General features: G+C 44.1%; 1 protein-coding gene across 2 annotated transcripts in view; it reads left to right on the forward strand.

Annotated features, from left to right (window-relative positions):
* The window catches only part of vsx2 (visual system homeobox 2), a 77259-nt gene that overhangs the window by 23521 nt on the left and 39270 nt on the right, over positions 1–14468 (forward strand). For both annotated transcript variants that reach the window (XM_043697089.2, XM_043697088.2), the window contains exons 2-3: positions 3263–3347; positions 6571–6694. In XM_043697089.2, the coding sequence (XP_043553024.2) occupies positions 3263–3347; positions 6571–6694 (209 nt within the window). The remainder of the gene's footprint in view (positions 1–3262; positions 3348–6570; positions 6695–14468) is intronic.

Genomic DNA, 14468 nt, shown 5'->3' on the forward strand with positions numbered 1-14468 from the left:
TCATAGTGTTCAGGGATGTGTGGGTTAAGTGCATAGTCAGGGGTAAATATAGGTTAGGGGAATGGGTCTGGCTGAGTTACTCTTCGGAGGGCCAGTGTGGGCCGAAAGGCCTGTTTCTACAATGTAGGGATTCTATGATTAGATTAGATTCTAGAAGGGTAACCCACCCAGACCCATTTCCCTCTGACAAATGCACCTAACACTACAGGTAATTTAGCATGGCCAATCCACATCTTTAGACTGTGGGAGGAAACCAGAGCACACCCACGCATACAGGGAGAATGTACAAACTCCACACAGACAGTCATCCAAGGCTGGAATTGAACCCAGGTCTGTGGCACTGCAGTGCTAACCACTGGGCCACCGTGCTGTGTTAGGTTGAAGCCACTGATTTTACCTTACATCATAAACATAGACTATGTTTATTTTTCATGTCAGTGCTGGACTTTTACAAATTAAAGACAAAATGAGTGATCACTTCGTTTTATTTCTGAATGATTAAGAATTATGGAACCAAACAGCATAGAAGAAGGCCATTCAGCCCACTGTGTTCATGCTGCTATAAGGACGGAGCATCTACTCACACTCCTCACTCCTGTGTTACTTTGAGCCCAAAATTTTAATCTGCTACTTAGCAAATCCCTTTCCACAAAATCCCAGAATGTTACAGCACAGGACCATTCAATGAGCATCGTTACCTAATGCCAGTCTCCTGCTTTTGCCCCATACTCATGCCCATTATTTTTGTCCAAATAATCCATCCAGTGCCTTTTTGAATGCCTCACTTGAACCTGCCTCCATCACCTTTCCAGGCAGTGCTTTTCATGCCCTAAATACTCGCTGTGTGAACTAGATTTTCCTAACTCCACCCTTGCTTCTTTTGCGGATCTCTTTTAATCTAGCCCTCTTATTCTTGTTCCTTTCATGAGCAGGAACAATTGCTCCCTGTCTTTCCCCTGTTTGGGGAGGCAGTGGCCTAGTAGTATAATCACTGGACTGTTAATCCAGGGACCCAGGTAATGTTCTGGGACCTGGGCTGAATTCCTGCCACAGCACATGGTGAATTTGAATTCAATAAATATCTGGAATGAAGAGTCGAATGGTGACCAATAAATCGATTATTGGAAAAACCCATCCTAATCTGGTTTGGCCTACATGTGACTCCAGACCCACTGCAATGTGGATGACTCTTAAATTAGGGATGGGCAATAAATGCTGGCCTAGCCAGTGAACCCCTCATTACATGAAAGAATAAAACAAACTCTATCCTGCGTGCTGATGATTATGGAAACCTTTATCAGATCTCCTCTTAGTTTGCTTCTCTCCAAGAAGTCCCAACTTCTTCAATTTCTCCTGGTAACTGAAGCTCTTTGTCCCTGGAACCACTCTTCCAAACCACTTCTGCACATTCACCAGGATGTTCACATCATTCCTATAATGTGGTGCTCAGAACTGTGCGCAATATTCAAGCTGAGGTCCAACAGGTATCTGATAAAGTTCAACATCACCTCCTTGTTGTTGTACTCTGAACCTCTTTTAATAAACCTGACTTTATTAGTAGAGGGAAAGAGGATGCTTTACTTACTGCCCGGTCTATCTCTCCTTCTGCTTTCAGTGATCTATGCACATATGCAGCCAGGTCCCTTTTCAAAGCCACCAGGTTCAGTGCCTCCAGATCCTAACAACTCGCTGCATAAAAAGGAGTATTTCTTTATGTTGCAGTTGCTTCTTCTGTTAATCACCTTAAATATCCTCTAGATCGTAACCTTTCCACCAAAGGGTGTTTTTTCACTCTCTGCTCTGTCTAGTCTCGTCGTGATTTTGAGCCCTTTACCAAATCTCCTCTCTACATTACTTCGAACCACGTAACTGATGTTCCTCATCCCTGGAACTATCCTCAGAAATCTTTCCTGCACTTTCTCCAAACCTTATAGACTCTTCCCGAAGTGCAATGCCCAGAATTGGATGCAACTGCTTCGGTTGTTTCATAACCTGGTGCAGGGAGTCAGTGATGCTAATGCCTGGAACTAGAGGCCAGCTCCCACTCCACACGTGCACGATGCCGCTAATACATTGTCATGCCAACAGCCCCACTCTGCAGTCGCCTTACCCTGCTCACAACCCCACTTGCTGCCCTGGTTGTCTCCCTGTTACTGCTCGGCTTTGTGAGTCTAGGCAGAGTAAGATCACACAACAGTTACGATTCTGCACATCAGGGAAATGTTTGCAAGAGAACTTGTTTTGATCTGCAGTCGTTAAAGTGGGTTTTAATTGGTCAATGTTCCCATCTACCTGCTGCAATCTCTGTTGGCAACTGCGAATGGATGGGTGGTGAGAGCGCCCCCTGCAGTTGTGTAGACTGGAAAGGCAGCCATTTTATAAAGCTTCACCACAACCTCTATTTATAAAGTAAAGGATCCTGAATTGTTCTGCAGGATTGTTTACATCCACATGGCCCCGAACCTCCTCCACGAGCTCCAAATGCCCACATTCTTGAGGAACAGTCGTTTATTATAAAGCAACAAGGTTGTGAATTCAAGCCTCACCCAGGGCAACTGATTTTTTTTTGTGTGACGGTGGGACTGACGCAATTAAGTCATGTAATGCAGGAACAGAAGCAGGTCGTTCAGCCCATCGAATCTGCTTCACCATTCAATGGAGTCAAGGTGATCTGATAATCCCCAACTCCACTTTCCTGCCTTTTCCCGGTAACCCTTGATTCCCTTACATTTTAAAGACCTTTCTTATTTCAGCCTTGAGTATAATTAATGACCCACCATCAATAGCTCTCGTGGCAAAGAATTCCCCAGATTCAATACACTCTGAGAGAAGATTGCTCTTTGGGGCACCAGTATGGTTTTGATGGCCACACTCAATGCCATAAATATCTTTAACAATTAGAAGTGGCATCAAAACAATAACTCAAATCATTCCCAGTTTCTGACGCATTGTTAATGTTAAATCTGAAGGGAACACCTAAACCCACAGGTCTCACTGTTTCTGCATTTCTTTTAGAAATTATGCCACTTTTAATTAATTAATTAATTAATCGGATGATCAAATTCAATCAATAGGGAAAGCAGTGTACATCAAATTCCTGATTTGGGTACATTTGAGATGGCAAGCCAACATCATATTGCAGTGTGTTTTATCCTGCTCCATCGCAGATCATGTACAGCCGAATAGTGTACTGTTACACACCTTGGAATTGATCTTTCAAAATACATTTTTACGTATGAAAACACTCTCCGTTTTAATTCAGATTCTGAAGACATTTCATCAAGTGACAGAAAGCTTTCCAAATCCAACCTGAGCCAAACAAAAAAGAGAAAGAAAAGACGTCACAGGTAAGAATTTATGTGCACAGTTTGTTTGTAGTCAGATGTGTCTGTTTTAACTCGGAGAAAGTGAGGACTGCAGATGCTGGAGAGTCAGAGTTGAAAAGTGTGGCGCTGGAAAAGCACAGCCGGTCAGGCAGCATCCGTGGGACAGCAATCCTGATGAACGCCTTATGCTCGAAACGTTGACTGTCCTGCTCCTTGGATGCTGCCTGACCGGCTACACTTTTCCAGCACTGTGTCTGTTTTAACAATACCTCTACTCATTCTGCATCATTGCAATTGCTTATAGTTTGTCTTTGCCTATTTATGGCCTGCTCACCAATTCATGTTATAAGTCACCTTTATGTTAAAACTTGTACCTGGGATGTCAGCGTACCTGTGTAGACCAGCTTTGTTGCCCATTCCTAATTAACCGTGAGAGATGTCTTCTTGAAGCGCTGTAGTCCATGTAGTGTAGGTAGACCCACAGTGCCATTAGGATTTTGACCCAGCAACAATGAAGCAACACTGCTATATTTCTAAATCAGGACTTGTGGGCGGCACAGTGGCATAATCCTGCCTCACGGCGCCAGAGACCCAGGTTCAATTCCTGCCTCAGGCAACTGTCTGTGTGGAGTTTGCACATTCTCCCCGTGTCTGTGTGGCTTTCCTCCGGGTGCTCCGGTTTCCTCCCACAGTCCAAAAATGTGCAGGTTAGGTGGATTGGCCATGCTAAATTGCCCACAGTGTTAGGTGAAGGGGTAAATGTAGGGGAATGGGCCTGGGTGGGTTGTGCTTCGGTGGGTCGATGTGGACTTGTTGGGCCGAAGGGCCTGTTTCCACACTGTAAGTAATCTAATCTAATCTAATCTAAACTGACCTTGGTGGTTTTCCCAGTTATCTGTACTGTCTCCAGTTCTGGTTCCACACTTACAGGAAGGATTTATTAAGCTGGAGCAGGTTGAGAAGAGACTTACCAGGACGTTGCTGGGAATGGAGGGTTTGAGACAAAAGGGTAGGCTGGGACTTTTTTCACTGGAGTGTTGAAAGGTGACCTTATAGAGGTTTATAAAATTATGAGGGGTCTGGATAAAGTGAATGGCAAGGGTCTTATCGCTAGGGTGGGGGAATTTAAAGGGGGCATAAGTGAGAGGAGAAGGATTTTAAAAAGGTATGAGCATCAATTTCTTTACACAGAGTGTGGTTAACGCCGTTTAGATAAATACATGAATAAGAAATATTTAGAGGGATATGGGACAAGTGTAGCAGGTGGGATTGGTGTAATTTGGGATTATGGTTGGCATGGACTGGTTTGACTGAAGGGTCTGTTTCTGTGCTGTGTGACTATGAACCTATGACTCTGTCTGTTGCACTTGTCCTTCTAGCTGATTAGATTACTTACAGTGTGGAAACAGGCCCTTCAGCCCAACAAGTCCACACCGACCCACCAAAGCGCAACCCACCCAGACCCATTCCCTTACATTTACCCCTTCACCTAAGGCTACACGCAATTTAGCATGGCCAATTCACCTAACCTGCACATTTTTGGACTGTGGGAGGAAACCGGAGCACCCGGAGGAAACCCACGCAGACACGGGGAGAATGTGCAAACTCCACACAGACAGTTGCCTGAGGCGGGAATTGAACCCGGGTCTCTGGCACTGTGAGGCAGCAGTGCTAATCACTGTGCCACCCTGCTGCCCACTGTGCCACTGTGATTGTGGGAGAGCCATTTGTCTTTCCATACTGTACTCTAGATGTTCACCACCCCATGCTGTATATCGTTTGATTTTACCTACCTGTGTCATACATCAGAATGTACCTCTACCTGCTGAATTTCAGCTGCACATGCCAGATGGAACCCAGTGTGGGAAAGTGTGAGATTATGCAGTTTGGTAGGAAGAATAGAAGCATAGCCTATTTTCTAATCAGGGAAAAGGCTTTGGAAACCTAAAGAAACAAAGGGACTTGGGAGTCCTGGCTCAGGGTTCTCTTAAGGTTAACATGCAACTTCAGTTGGCAGTTTGGAAAACAAATGCAATGTTAGCATTCATCTCTGGAGGACTAGAAGGCTAGAGCAGGGATGTATTGCTGAGGTGGTGTAAGGCTCTGGTCAGACCACGTTTGGAATATTGTGATCAGTTTTGGGCCTCATATTTAAGGAAGGATGTGCTGGTGTTGCGGGGAGTCCAGAGGAGGTTTACAAGAATGACTCCAGGGATGAAGAGCTTGAAATATGTGGAGAGGTCGAGGATTCTGGGTTTGTATTCAATGGAGTATAGAATGGACATGCAGAAGATGGTTCCACTAGTAGGAGAGAGTAGGACCCAAGGGCACAGCCTCAGAGTGAAGGGGCGACCCTTTCGAACTGAGACGAGGGGGAATTTCTTTAGTCAGAGGGTGGTGAATCTATGGAAATCATTGCCACAGAAGCTTTGGAGACAAGTCATTGAGTGTCTTTAAGACAAAGATAGATACTTTTAAAATTATTAAAGGATCAAAGGTTACAGGGAGAAGGCAGGAGAATGGGGTTGAGAAACACATCAGCCATGATCGAATGGTGGAGCAGAATCAGTGGGCTATATTCTGCTCCTATATCTTATGGCCTTATGCCCTATATTCCAGCTGTTCACCAAACTGTGCTATATCGATGCTGTATTCTAGCTCAATGCCTATTTGTCCCACATTCCAGCCATATTTCCCTATCAGTGTTGTATTCATCCAAATTTGCTGGTTTCCAGTTGTTTATGTCTTCCTAGCTTCCCTAACCTATCCTTGTAGCTAAATTCCCTGATTTCCTGGAAATCTCGTAAATCTCCTCTGCACCCTGTCATGGATCCTCCCATCATTCCTGAAGTGTGGTGAACAGAGCTGTGATAGCATGTGACTCTGCAGGGTTAGGTTAGAGACGATAGGGGGCAGTCTAAGGACACAATAGAAAGATTCAAGATATTTATGGGAATGTTCGCAATCATCTTCACTGGGTGACGGGGGAGAGGGGGAGATATAGGATGAAAAAGGAGAATAAACTGCAGTCGGTCCTAAAATGGCTAGCCATGTTGTGACATCTGCTTTTAGACACTAATGCTATATGTTAAACAGACTAAGTTAAAATCTATATCATTGGTGCAACTTTTTCCAAACTAAATATTGTGCGTGTTTCACTGCTTATAGTATCTGGAAGGGCTTTTTGAGAGCTGCTATGGATTCAGTTGTGTGTTCCTAATTCTCTTTTCTCTCCCAATTTAAGGACTATTTTCACTTCTTACCAGTTGGAGGAACTGGAAAAGGCATTTAATGAAGCTCACTATCCAGATGTATATGCACGGGAAATGCTGGCCATGAAAACAGAGTTACCAGAAGACAGGATTCAGGTAAATCAAAACAGAAAGATGTAGACCGAATTACACACACAATGAGAAAGAATGATCGAGAGATACAGCAATGGAGGTCTGAGTGAGAGAGAGAAATGGAGAAGGAAAGAAGGAGAGACAATCAAAGATGGAGAGAGAGAGAGAGAGAGAGAAAGCATAATAGATGTGGAGTGTCACAGTATTAAAGTCAGACGAACAGACACAAAGCGACAGAGACTGAGAGAAATAGCAAGAGAGTCAGACTTGGAAAGAGAGTAACTCAGAAAAAGACACAGGAAAAGAGAAAAATAAGACAAACAGAGAAAGAGGAGAGGTTCACAGAAAAATGCAGAGAAACATGAGATGAACAAAGAGGTATATCGGGGAAGTGAATATAAATCACATATATAACAATGAGTATTATAGAAATTAAGGGAATTTAAAGGTGACCTTATAGAGGTTTACAAAATTATGAGGGGCATGTATAGGATAAATAGGCAAAGTCTTTTCCCTGGGGTTGGGGAGTCCAGAACTAGAGGGCATAGATTTAGGGTGAGAGGGGAAAGATATAAAAGAAACCTAAGGGGCAACTTTTTCACGCAGTGGGTGGTACGTGTATGGAATGAGCTGCCAGAGGATGTGGTGGAGGCTGATACAATTGCAACATTTAAGAGGCATTTGGATGGGTATATGAATAGGAAGGGTTTGGAGGGATATGGCAGGTTTGGCAGGTGGGACTAGATTGGGTTGGGATATCTAGTCAGCATGGACCGAAGGGTCTGTTTCAATGCTGTACATCTCTATGACTCTATAAGAGAATAAAGTCTCTAGGCATAAATATCTTGAAGTAAAACTCTTGTAATCAATTGATTTCTTTAAACATTACTTGTGAAGCAGGTGGTTTTCTTGCAGTGATTGAATGGGAGTCTGGTTCCCTTTATCCATTTCACTATTCAGACACTGGGAGTTGAAAACAGCTGGGAGGTGTGGCTCCTATCAATTGCACAAGAGGAGCAGGGCTCGGCATCGGGGAAGGTACTGATTCAAAATCAATGCAGAAGGAGAATCTCGCACACAAGAGGAGGAAGTTTAACTGGTATTACAGGGATTGGGAGTGGTGGGAGGTGGAAGTCTCAAATGTATAGGTCATGAGCTTGTCAGGATTCTGTCACTCTGATATGACCGGGTTGCGTTTAGAAATTGTGAAGCTCTTGGGTAAATGGTTTAAAGATTTAAAGATTCAATTAGTTGTGAGTTAAATCCAGGATTCTAGCTGTATTTGGGAGTTCATAGGTTTTCAAAGCTGTGTGAAACTTATTTGGGTCAACAAGGTGAGTACAGGGGAAGTTCCTGGAATTCACTCCCTAAGGGCATTATGGGTCAACTTCTAGCAGGTGGACTGTAGTGGTTCAAGAAGGCAGTTCACCATCATCTTCTCAAAGGCAACTAGAGATGGGTAATGAGTTCTGGTGAGCCAGCGAGGCCCAGGGCCCACAAATGAATTTAAGATGTAGTTATTAGGCTGAAAAGCCTCAAACATTGAGACTGCACAGCTATTGTGTTGCCTATGTGAAAGGTTTGTGCTCCAGAAGTGGTTGTGAGTGCGTAATTTCACTGCCTCACGAGCAATATCTGACATTTTGGAGTTGGGTACACCTACCTTGGAGTTTACACACCTCGATCTGACTTTCACTGCAGTACGGGGAAAGCTTCTGCAATCTCCATTTCTGGTGAGGAACAAAAGGATCAGCAACACCATCATCACCAGCTGCCAAAACTGTCTCCCCTTTGCCCACAGGTCAGGGGAGATGGACACCAGGAAATAGCTCTAAGGAGGTGATAGCCCACTGCAGGGACTTCCAAACAGAGAGGGTCAGCCGTCTCTACATCTCTGAGAACCGGTGCCTCACGAGGGTCAGGCTTGTGTGGGGGTGTTGTTCCTGACATCTACAACCTTAAGGAATAAGACTTCCTTAACCGTGGACCGGATGGTCAAGCATTACCATTGAAGGACAGTGGAGAGGGCCCTGTTTCTCTCTCCCTGTGTATGAGAATTAAGAGTGTGGGGTTTGGAGTCTGTATGTGGGATGGCTCTTACCTTTCCTGCTCATATCAGTCATTGGTCACACTAATTCCAGGCTGGGCGAAGCACACTTGCTGCCCATTGCCTCAGCCTTGGTTGGAGAAGTTGGCCTCTTCCTCCCATCCACTGGGAATTGCACCTCCCTCTGAAGCTGCCTGGGGCCTCCTGGGAACAATGGGACGTCCAGGGCCTCTCCATTCCTGTGGTTACTAAAGCCTCCGGTAGCAATGTCAAGTTCAGGTTCTCCGGCACCAGTTTAAATAGAAATCCAGGTCTCGTCAGAGTCTGAATCATCGCTCCCACACTCCGTGAGTGGTTGACAAAACTGGAGAGGGGATATTAATGCCAATGCTGAGTTTATGAACCAATTGAAAGCCTGTACAGTGAAAGACAGACCTGCTGCCAGCTTTCCCGAGCAAGTCTATTTTAGTAAAATGCCAGCTTGGCTCTATGAGGCGATAAACCTGTAATGAATTCGATGATATTGTCATCCTCCCCCATTGCCTGTTTTTTATTCGATACCAGGGATCGATTAGAAGGCCAGCAATTGTTGCCCCTTTATAATTGCTCTGGAGAAGGTGGTGGTGAGCTGCTTACTTGAACCATGTAGGGACATCCACAATGCAGTCAGGATTTTGACCCAGCGACTCTGAAGGAACGGCAATACATTTCCAAGTCAGGATGGTGATGAGTTCGGAGAGGAACTTGCAGATAGTGCTGTTTCCTTTGATCTACTGCCCTTGTCCTTTCTACGTGGTAGAGATCATGTGTTTGGAAGATGCTGTTGTGTTGCCTTGGTGTTGCAGTCGGTACAAATTGCTATCACCGTGCATCGGTGTTGGAGGGAGTGGATGCTGAAGGTATTAGATGGAATACCAACCACACTTGGTTTGAGATAGTGCAGAGATTCTTCAATATTACTGGTGCAGAGATTCTTTAATGTTATTGGTGCAGAGATTCTTCAACGTTATTGGTGCAGAGATTCTTCAGTATTGTTGGCGTGACGCTCAACCAGGAATGGGAGAATATCCCATCAGACCCCTGATTTGTGTAGATTCTTGTAGATTCACTGGATCTGTCTGTACATGCTGCTCCTTTTCCTTTGAGGATTTTTCCATGATGGAGCTGATTTCCTCACTTCCTTGGAACAGTAATTACCGCTTTTTATAAGTTTTGCATTATTTATGGAAGATCAAAAACAACGGTACTTTAAACAGGTGGAAAGAGAGAGAGAGCAGGATTCAGAGTTTCGGGAGAGTGACCACATGGAGAGGTTGGAGAATGGCTCTTGAGATCAACAACATTACATCAAAAGAATCGAGCAGTGAGCTTTCACGACTGACTGACTGACTGTGAAATTGCAAACGTCTCTGGAGATAGGTCAAAGTTAAACAGTGCAGTACAATTTCACAGCTGACCATGGGGGACTTCACACTACAGTAGCTAGGAGGGGTTAGTGATTTCAATGCCTAAGTGTTTGACTTTAAGACTTATAAAACTTGTAAATTTTAATCTGTTATTTTTGAAAATCTATAATAGCGAGTGGAGTGAAGTTTTTTTTAATGCTTTACTGAGATCTGACTCTTTAACATAAAAGATCAGTATTAAGTTATCCTAGGGAAGTGTTTTTGAGCAGTAAGACTGCTAACCCTGAGGTTTTGAGAAAGTGTGTTCCGATTGTTCTTTGGGTATATTCTGGGTCTGTAGCTTGTTTAAGGTGCAGATATGGCTTTTGATAGAGTGATATGATGGTCCTGTGGGATGTGGGAGATTAGGGAGAATTTCAATGTTCCTGGAGATTGTGTGTATTGGATTGGTTGAAGCGAGTTAGAGGCAGTGAAGAATTTACAGGTACTGGGGGTATAATGGTTGGCAGTTTCAGGAAGGACAGAAAACCATAGAAACTGTCAGGTAGGTGGGTTACCTCGAGGAAAGGTAGGAGAGGGAGGCAGATAGTGAAGGAGTCTCCTGTGGCTGTCCCCCTTGCAAACAAATATGCCATCATGGAGGTACAGGACTGGCAACTTAATGTTCCAAGGTATAGATGCTATAGGAAGGATAGAAAAGGGGGCAAGAGAGGTTGGGGGCATTTTTGGTTAATGATAACATTACAGTTGATTAGATTCCCTACAGTGTGGAAACAGCCCTTCGGTCCAACAAGCCCACACCGACCCTCCAAAGAGTAACCCACCCAGACCCATTTCCCTTTGACTAATGCACCTTACACTATGGGCAATTTAGCATGACAAATTCACCTAACCTGCACATCTTTGGACTGTGGGAGGAAACCGGAGCACCCAGAGGAAACCCACGCAGACACAGGGAGAATGTGAAAATTCCACACAGACAGTTGCCCGAGGCTGGAATCAAACCTGGGTCCCTGGAGCTGTAAGGCAGCAGTGCTAATCACTGAGCCACTGTGCCACCTGTACTTCAGGAGGATGTTCCTGGGAGAACGTCCAGTGAAGTTATTTGGGTGGAACTGAGAAATAAGAAAGGAATGATTACCTTATTTGGATTGTACTAACGGCCTCCCAATAAGCAGCGGGAAATTGAGAAGCAAATATGTAAGGAGATCGCAGACATTTGTAAGAATAATAGGATTGTAATGGCAGGGGATTTTAAATTTCCAAACATAGACTGGGACTGCCATAGTGTTAAGGGCTTGGATGGAGAGGAATTTGTTAAGTGTGTACAAGAAAAGTTTCTTATTCAGTTTGTGATGTACCTACTAGAGGAAGAGCAATACTTGACCTACTCTTGGGAAATAAGGCAGGGCAAGTGACTGACCTGTCAGTGGGGAACACCTTGGGGCCAATGATCATAGTACTATTAAAATAAAGTTAAAAGTCACACAACACCAGGTTATAGTCCAATAGGTTTATTTGGAAGTACAAGCTTTCGAAGCACTGTTCCTTTGTCAGGTAGCTAGTGGGGCAGGATCATAGGACACAGAATTTATAATAAAAGATCAGTGTCAAACAACTGATGTGATATATTGAACAAATCTAGATTGCTGTTAAGTCTTTCACCTTTTGGAATGGGTTGCAGGTTTCAGTTCATTAATATGTAAATCTCAGAACTTCTTTGAAGTTTTAAAATAGTTATGGAAAAGGATAGAGCTGATCTAAAAGTTAATGTTCTAAATTGGAGTAAGGCCAATTTTGACGGTATTAGACAGGAGTATAAGACAAAAGTTGATTGGGAGAGGCTATTCACAAGCTGTTGTAAAGGGACAGTTGGAAAGTGAGAGGCCTTTAAAAAGTGAGGTAACATGAGTTCAGAGACAGTTTGTTCCTTTAAGTGTGAAGACCAAGACTTATAGGTGTAGGGAATGCTAGGTGACATGAGAAATTGAAGCTCTGGTCAAGAAAAAGAAGGAGGCACATGTGAAGTATAGACAGCTGGGATCGAGAGAATCCCGAGAGGACTATAAGGGCAGTAGGAATACACTTAAGAGGGAAATCAGGAGGGCAAAAATGGGTCATGAGATATCTTTGGCAAATAGGGTTAAGGAGAATCTGAAGACATTCTACAAATACATTAAGTTGAAAAAATACCTAGGCAGAGAATAGATCAACAAGGCAGTCTACGTGTGGAACCAGAGGAGATGGGTGAGGTACTAAAGGAATATTTCGCATCAGTATTTACTGTGGAGAAGGATATGGAAGCTAGAGAACTTGGGGCAATAAATAGAGATCTGTTGAAAAGTATCCATGTTACAGAAGAAGGAGTCCTGGAAGTCTTCAAACATATAAAGGTGGATAAATCCCCAGGACCTGATCAGGTGTATCCTAGAACTCCACGAGAAGCTAGGGAAGTGATTGCTGGGCTCCTTGCTGAGATATCTGTATCATCAACAGTCACAGGTAAGATGCCAGAGGTCTGGAGGTTGGCTAACATGGTACCACTATTTAAGAAATGCGGAAAGGAAAAGCCAAGGGTACTATAGATTGGTGAGCTTTATATTGGTGGTAGGCAAGTTGTTGAAGGGGATTCTGAGGGACAGGATTTACATGCATTTGGAAGGGCAAGGACTGATTAGGGATAGTCAATATGGCTTTGAGCACAAGAAATCATATCTCACGAACTTGACAGTAATTTGAAGAAATAATGAAGAGGATCGATGAGAGCAGAGCGATGGATGTTGTCTATATGGACTTCAGTAAGGTGTTCGACGAGGTTCCCATGGGAGACTGGTTAGTAATGTTAGATCACCTGGCATACAGGGGGAGCTAGCCAATTGGATATAAATTGGCTTGAAGTAGAAGACACAGGGTGATGGTACAGGGTTGTTTATCGGACTGGAAGCCTGTGACCAGTGGTGTGCCACAAGGATCGATGCTGAGTCTGTTGCTTTTCATCATTTAGACTAGGCTAGATTCCCTACAGCGTGGAAACAGGCCCTTCGGCCCAACCAGTCCACACCAACCCTCTGAAGAGTAACCCACCCAGACCCGTCTCCCTCTAACTAATGTAACTAACACTATGGGCAATTTAGCATGGCCAATTCACCTGACCCACACATCTTTGTGACTGAGGGAGGAAACCCACGCAGACACAGGAAGAATGTATAAACTCCACACAGACAGTCACCCAAGGCTGGAATCGAACCTGGGACCCTGGTGCTCTGAGGCAACAGTGCTAATCACTGAGCCACCAATGATTTGGATGTGAAAATAGGAGATATGGTTAGTAAGTTTGCAGATGACACCAAAATTGGAGGCGTAGTGGACAATGAAGAAGGTTGCATTGGGTTACAACGGGATCTTGATCAGATGGGCCAATGGGCTGAGGAGTGGCAGATGGAGTTTAATTTATATAAGTGTGAGGTGCTGCATTTTAGGAAGTAAAGCTTAGCAGGACTTATACACTTAATAGTAAGGTCCTGGGGAGTGTTGCTGAACAAAGAGATCTTGGAGTGCAGGTTCATAATTTCTTGAAAGTGGAGTTGCAGGTACACAGGGTGATGAAGAAGGCATTTGACACTCTTGCCTTCATTGGTTAGTGCATTGATTATAGGAGTTAGGAGGTCATGTTGTGGCTGTACAGGACATTGATTAGGCCACTTTTGGAATACTGCATTCAATTCTGGTCTCCCTGCTGTAAGAAATATCTTGTTACAGTTGAAAGGGTTGAGAAAAGATTTGCAAGACTGTTGCTAGGATTTGAGCGTTTGAGCTGAATATGCTGGGGCATTTGTCCCTGGAGCGTCGGAGTCTGAAAAGTGCCCTTATAGAGGTTTATAAAAGTATGAGGGGCATAGATAGGGTAAATAGACAAGATCTTTTTTCCTGAGTGTGGAAGTCCAAAACTAGAGGGCATAGCTTTAAGGTGAGAGGGGAAAGATTTAAAAGGGACATGAGGGGCAACATTTTCGAGCAGTGGGTCGGGGGGTGCGTGTATGGAATGAGCTACCTGAGGAAATGGTGGAGGCTGGTACAATTACACTATTTAAACAACATCTGAATGGGTACATAAATGGGTACATGAAATGGGTTTAGAGGGATTTGGGCCAAATGCAGGCAATTGGGACTGGATTAATTTAGGATATCTGGTTGTCATGGACGAGTTGGACTGAGGGGTCGGTTTCCGCGCTGTACAGCTCTATGCTTAGATGAGGTCATAAAACCCAAGAGCATGATTTTCCCAGATTGTTACAAACACAACGGACTGTTGGAATGCATACCGCGATGAGTACCATGGACAGTG

This window comes from Chiloscyllium plagiosum, unplaced genomic scaffold, assembly GCF_037043375.1.
Source record: "Chiloscyllium plagiosum isolate Xiang-an unplaced genomic scaffold, Cpla_swu_hap1 HiC_scaffold_8, whole genome shotgun sequence".
In the NCBI taxonomy this organism is placed as follows: Eukaryota; Metazoa; Chordata; class Chondrichthyes; order Orectolobiformes; family Hemiscylliidae; genus Chiloscyllium; species Chiloscyllium plagiosum.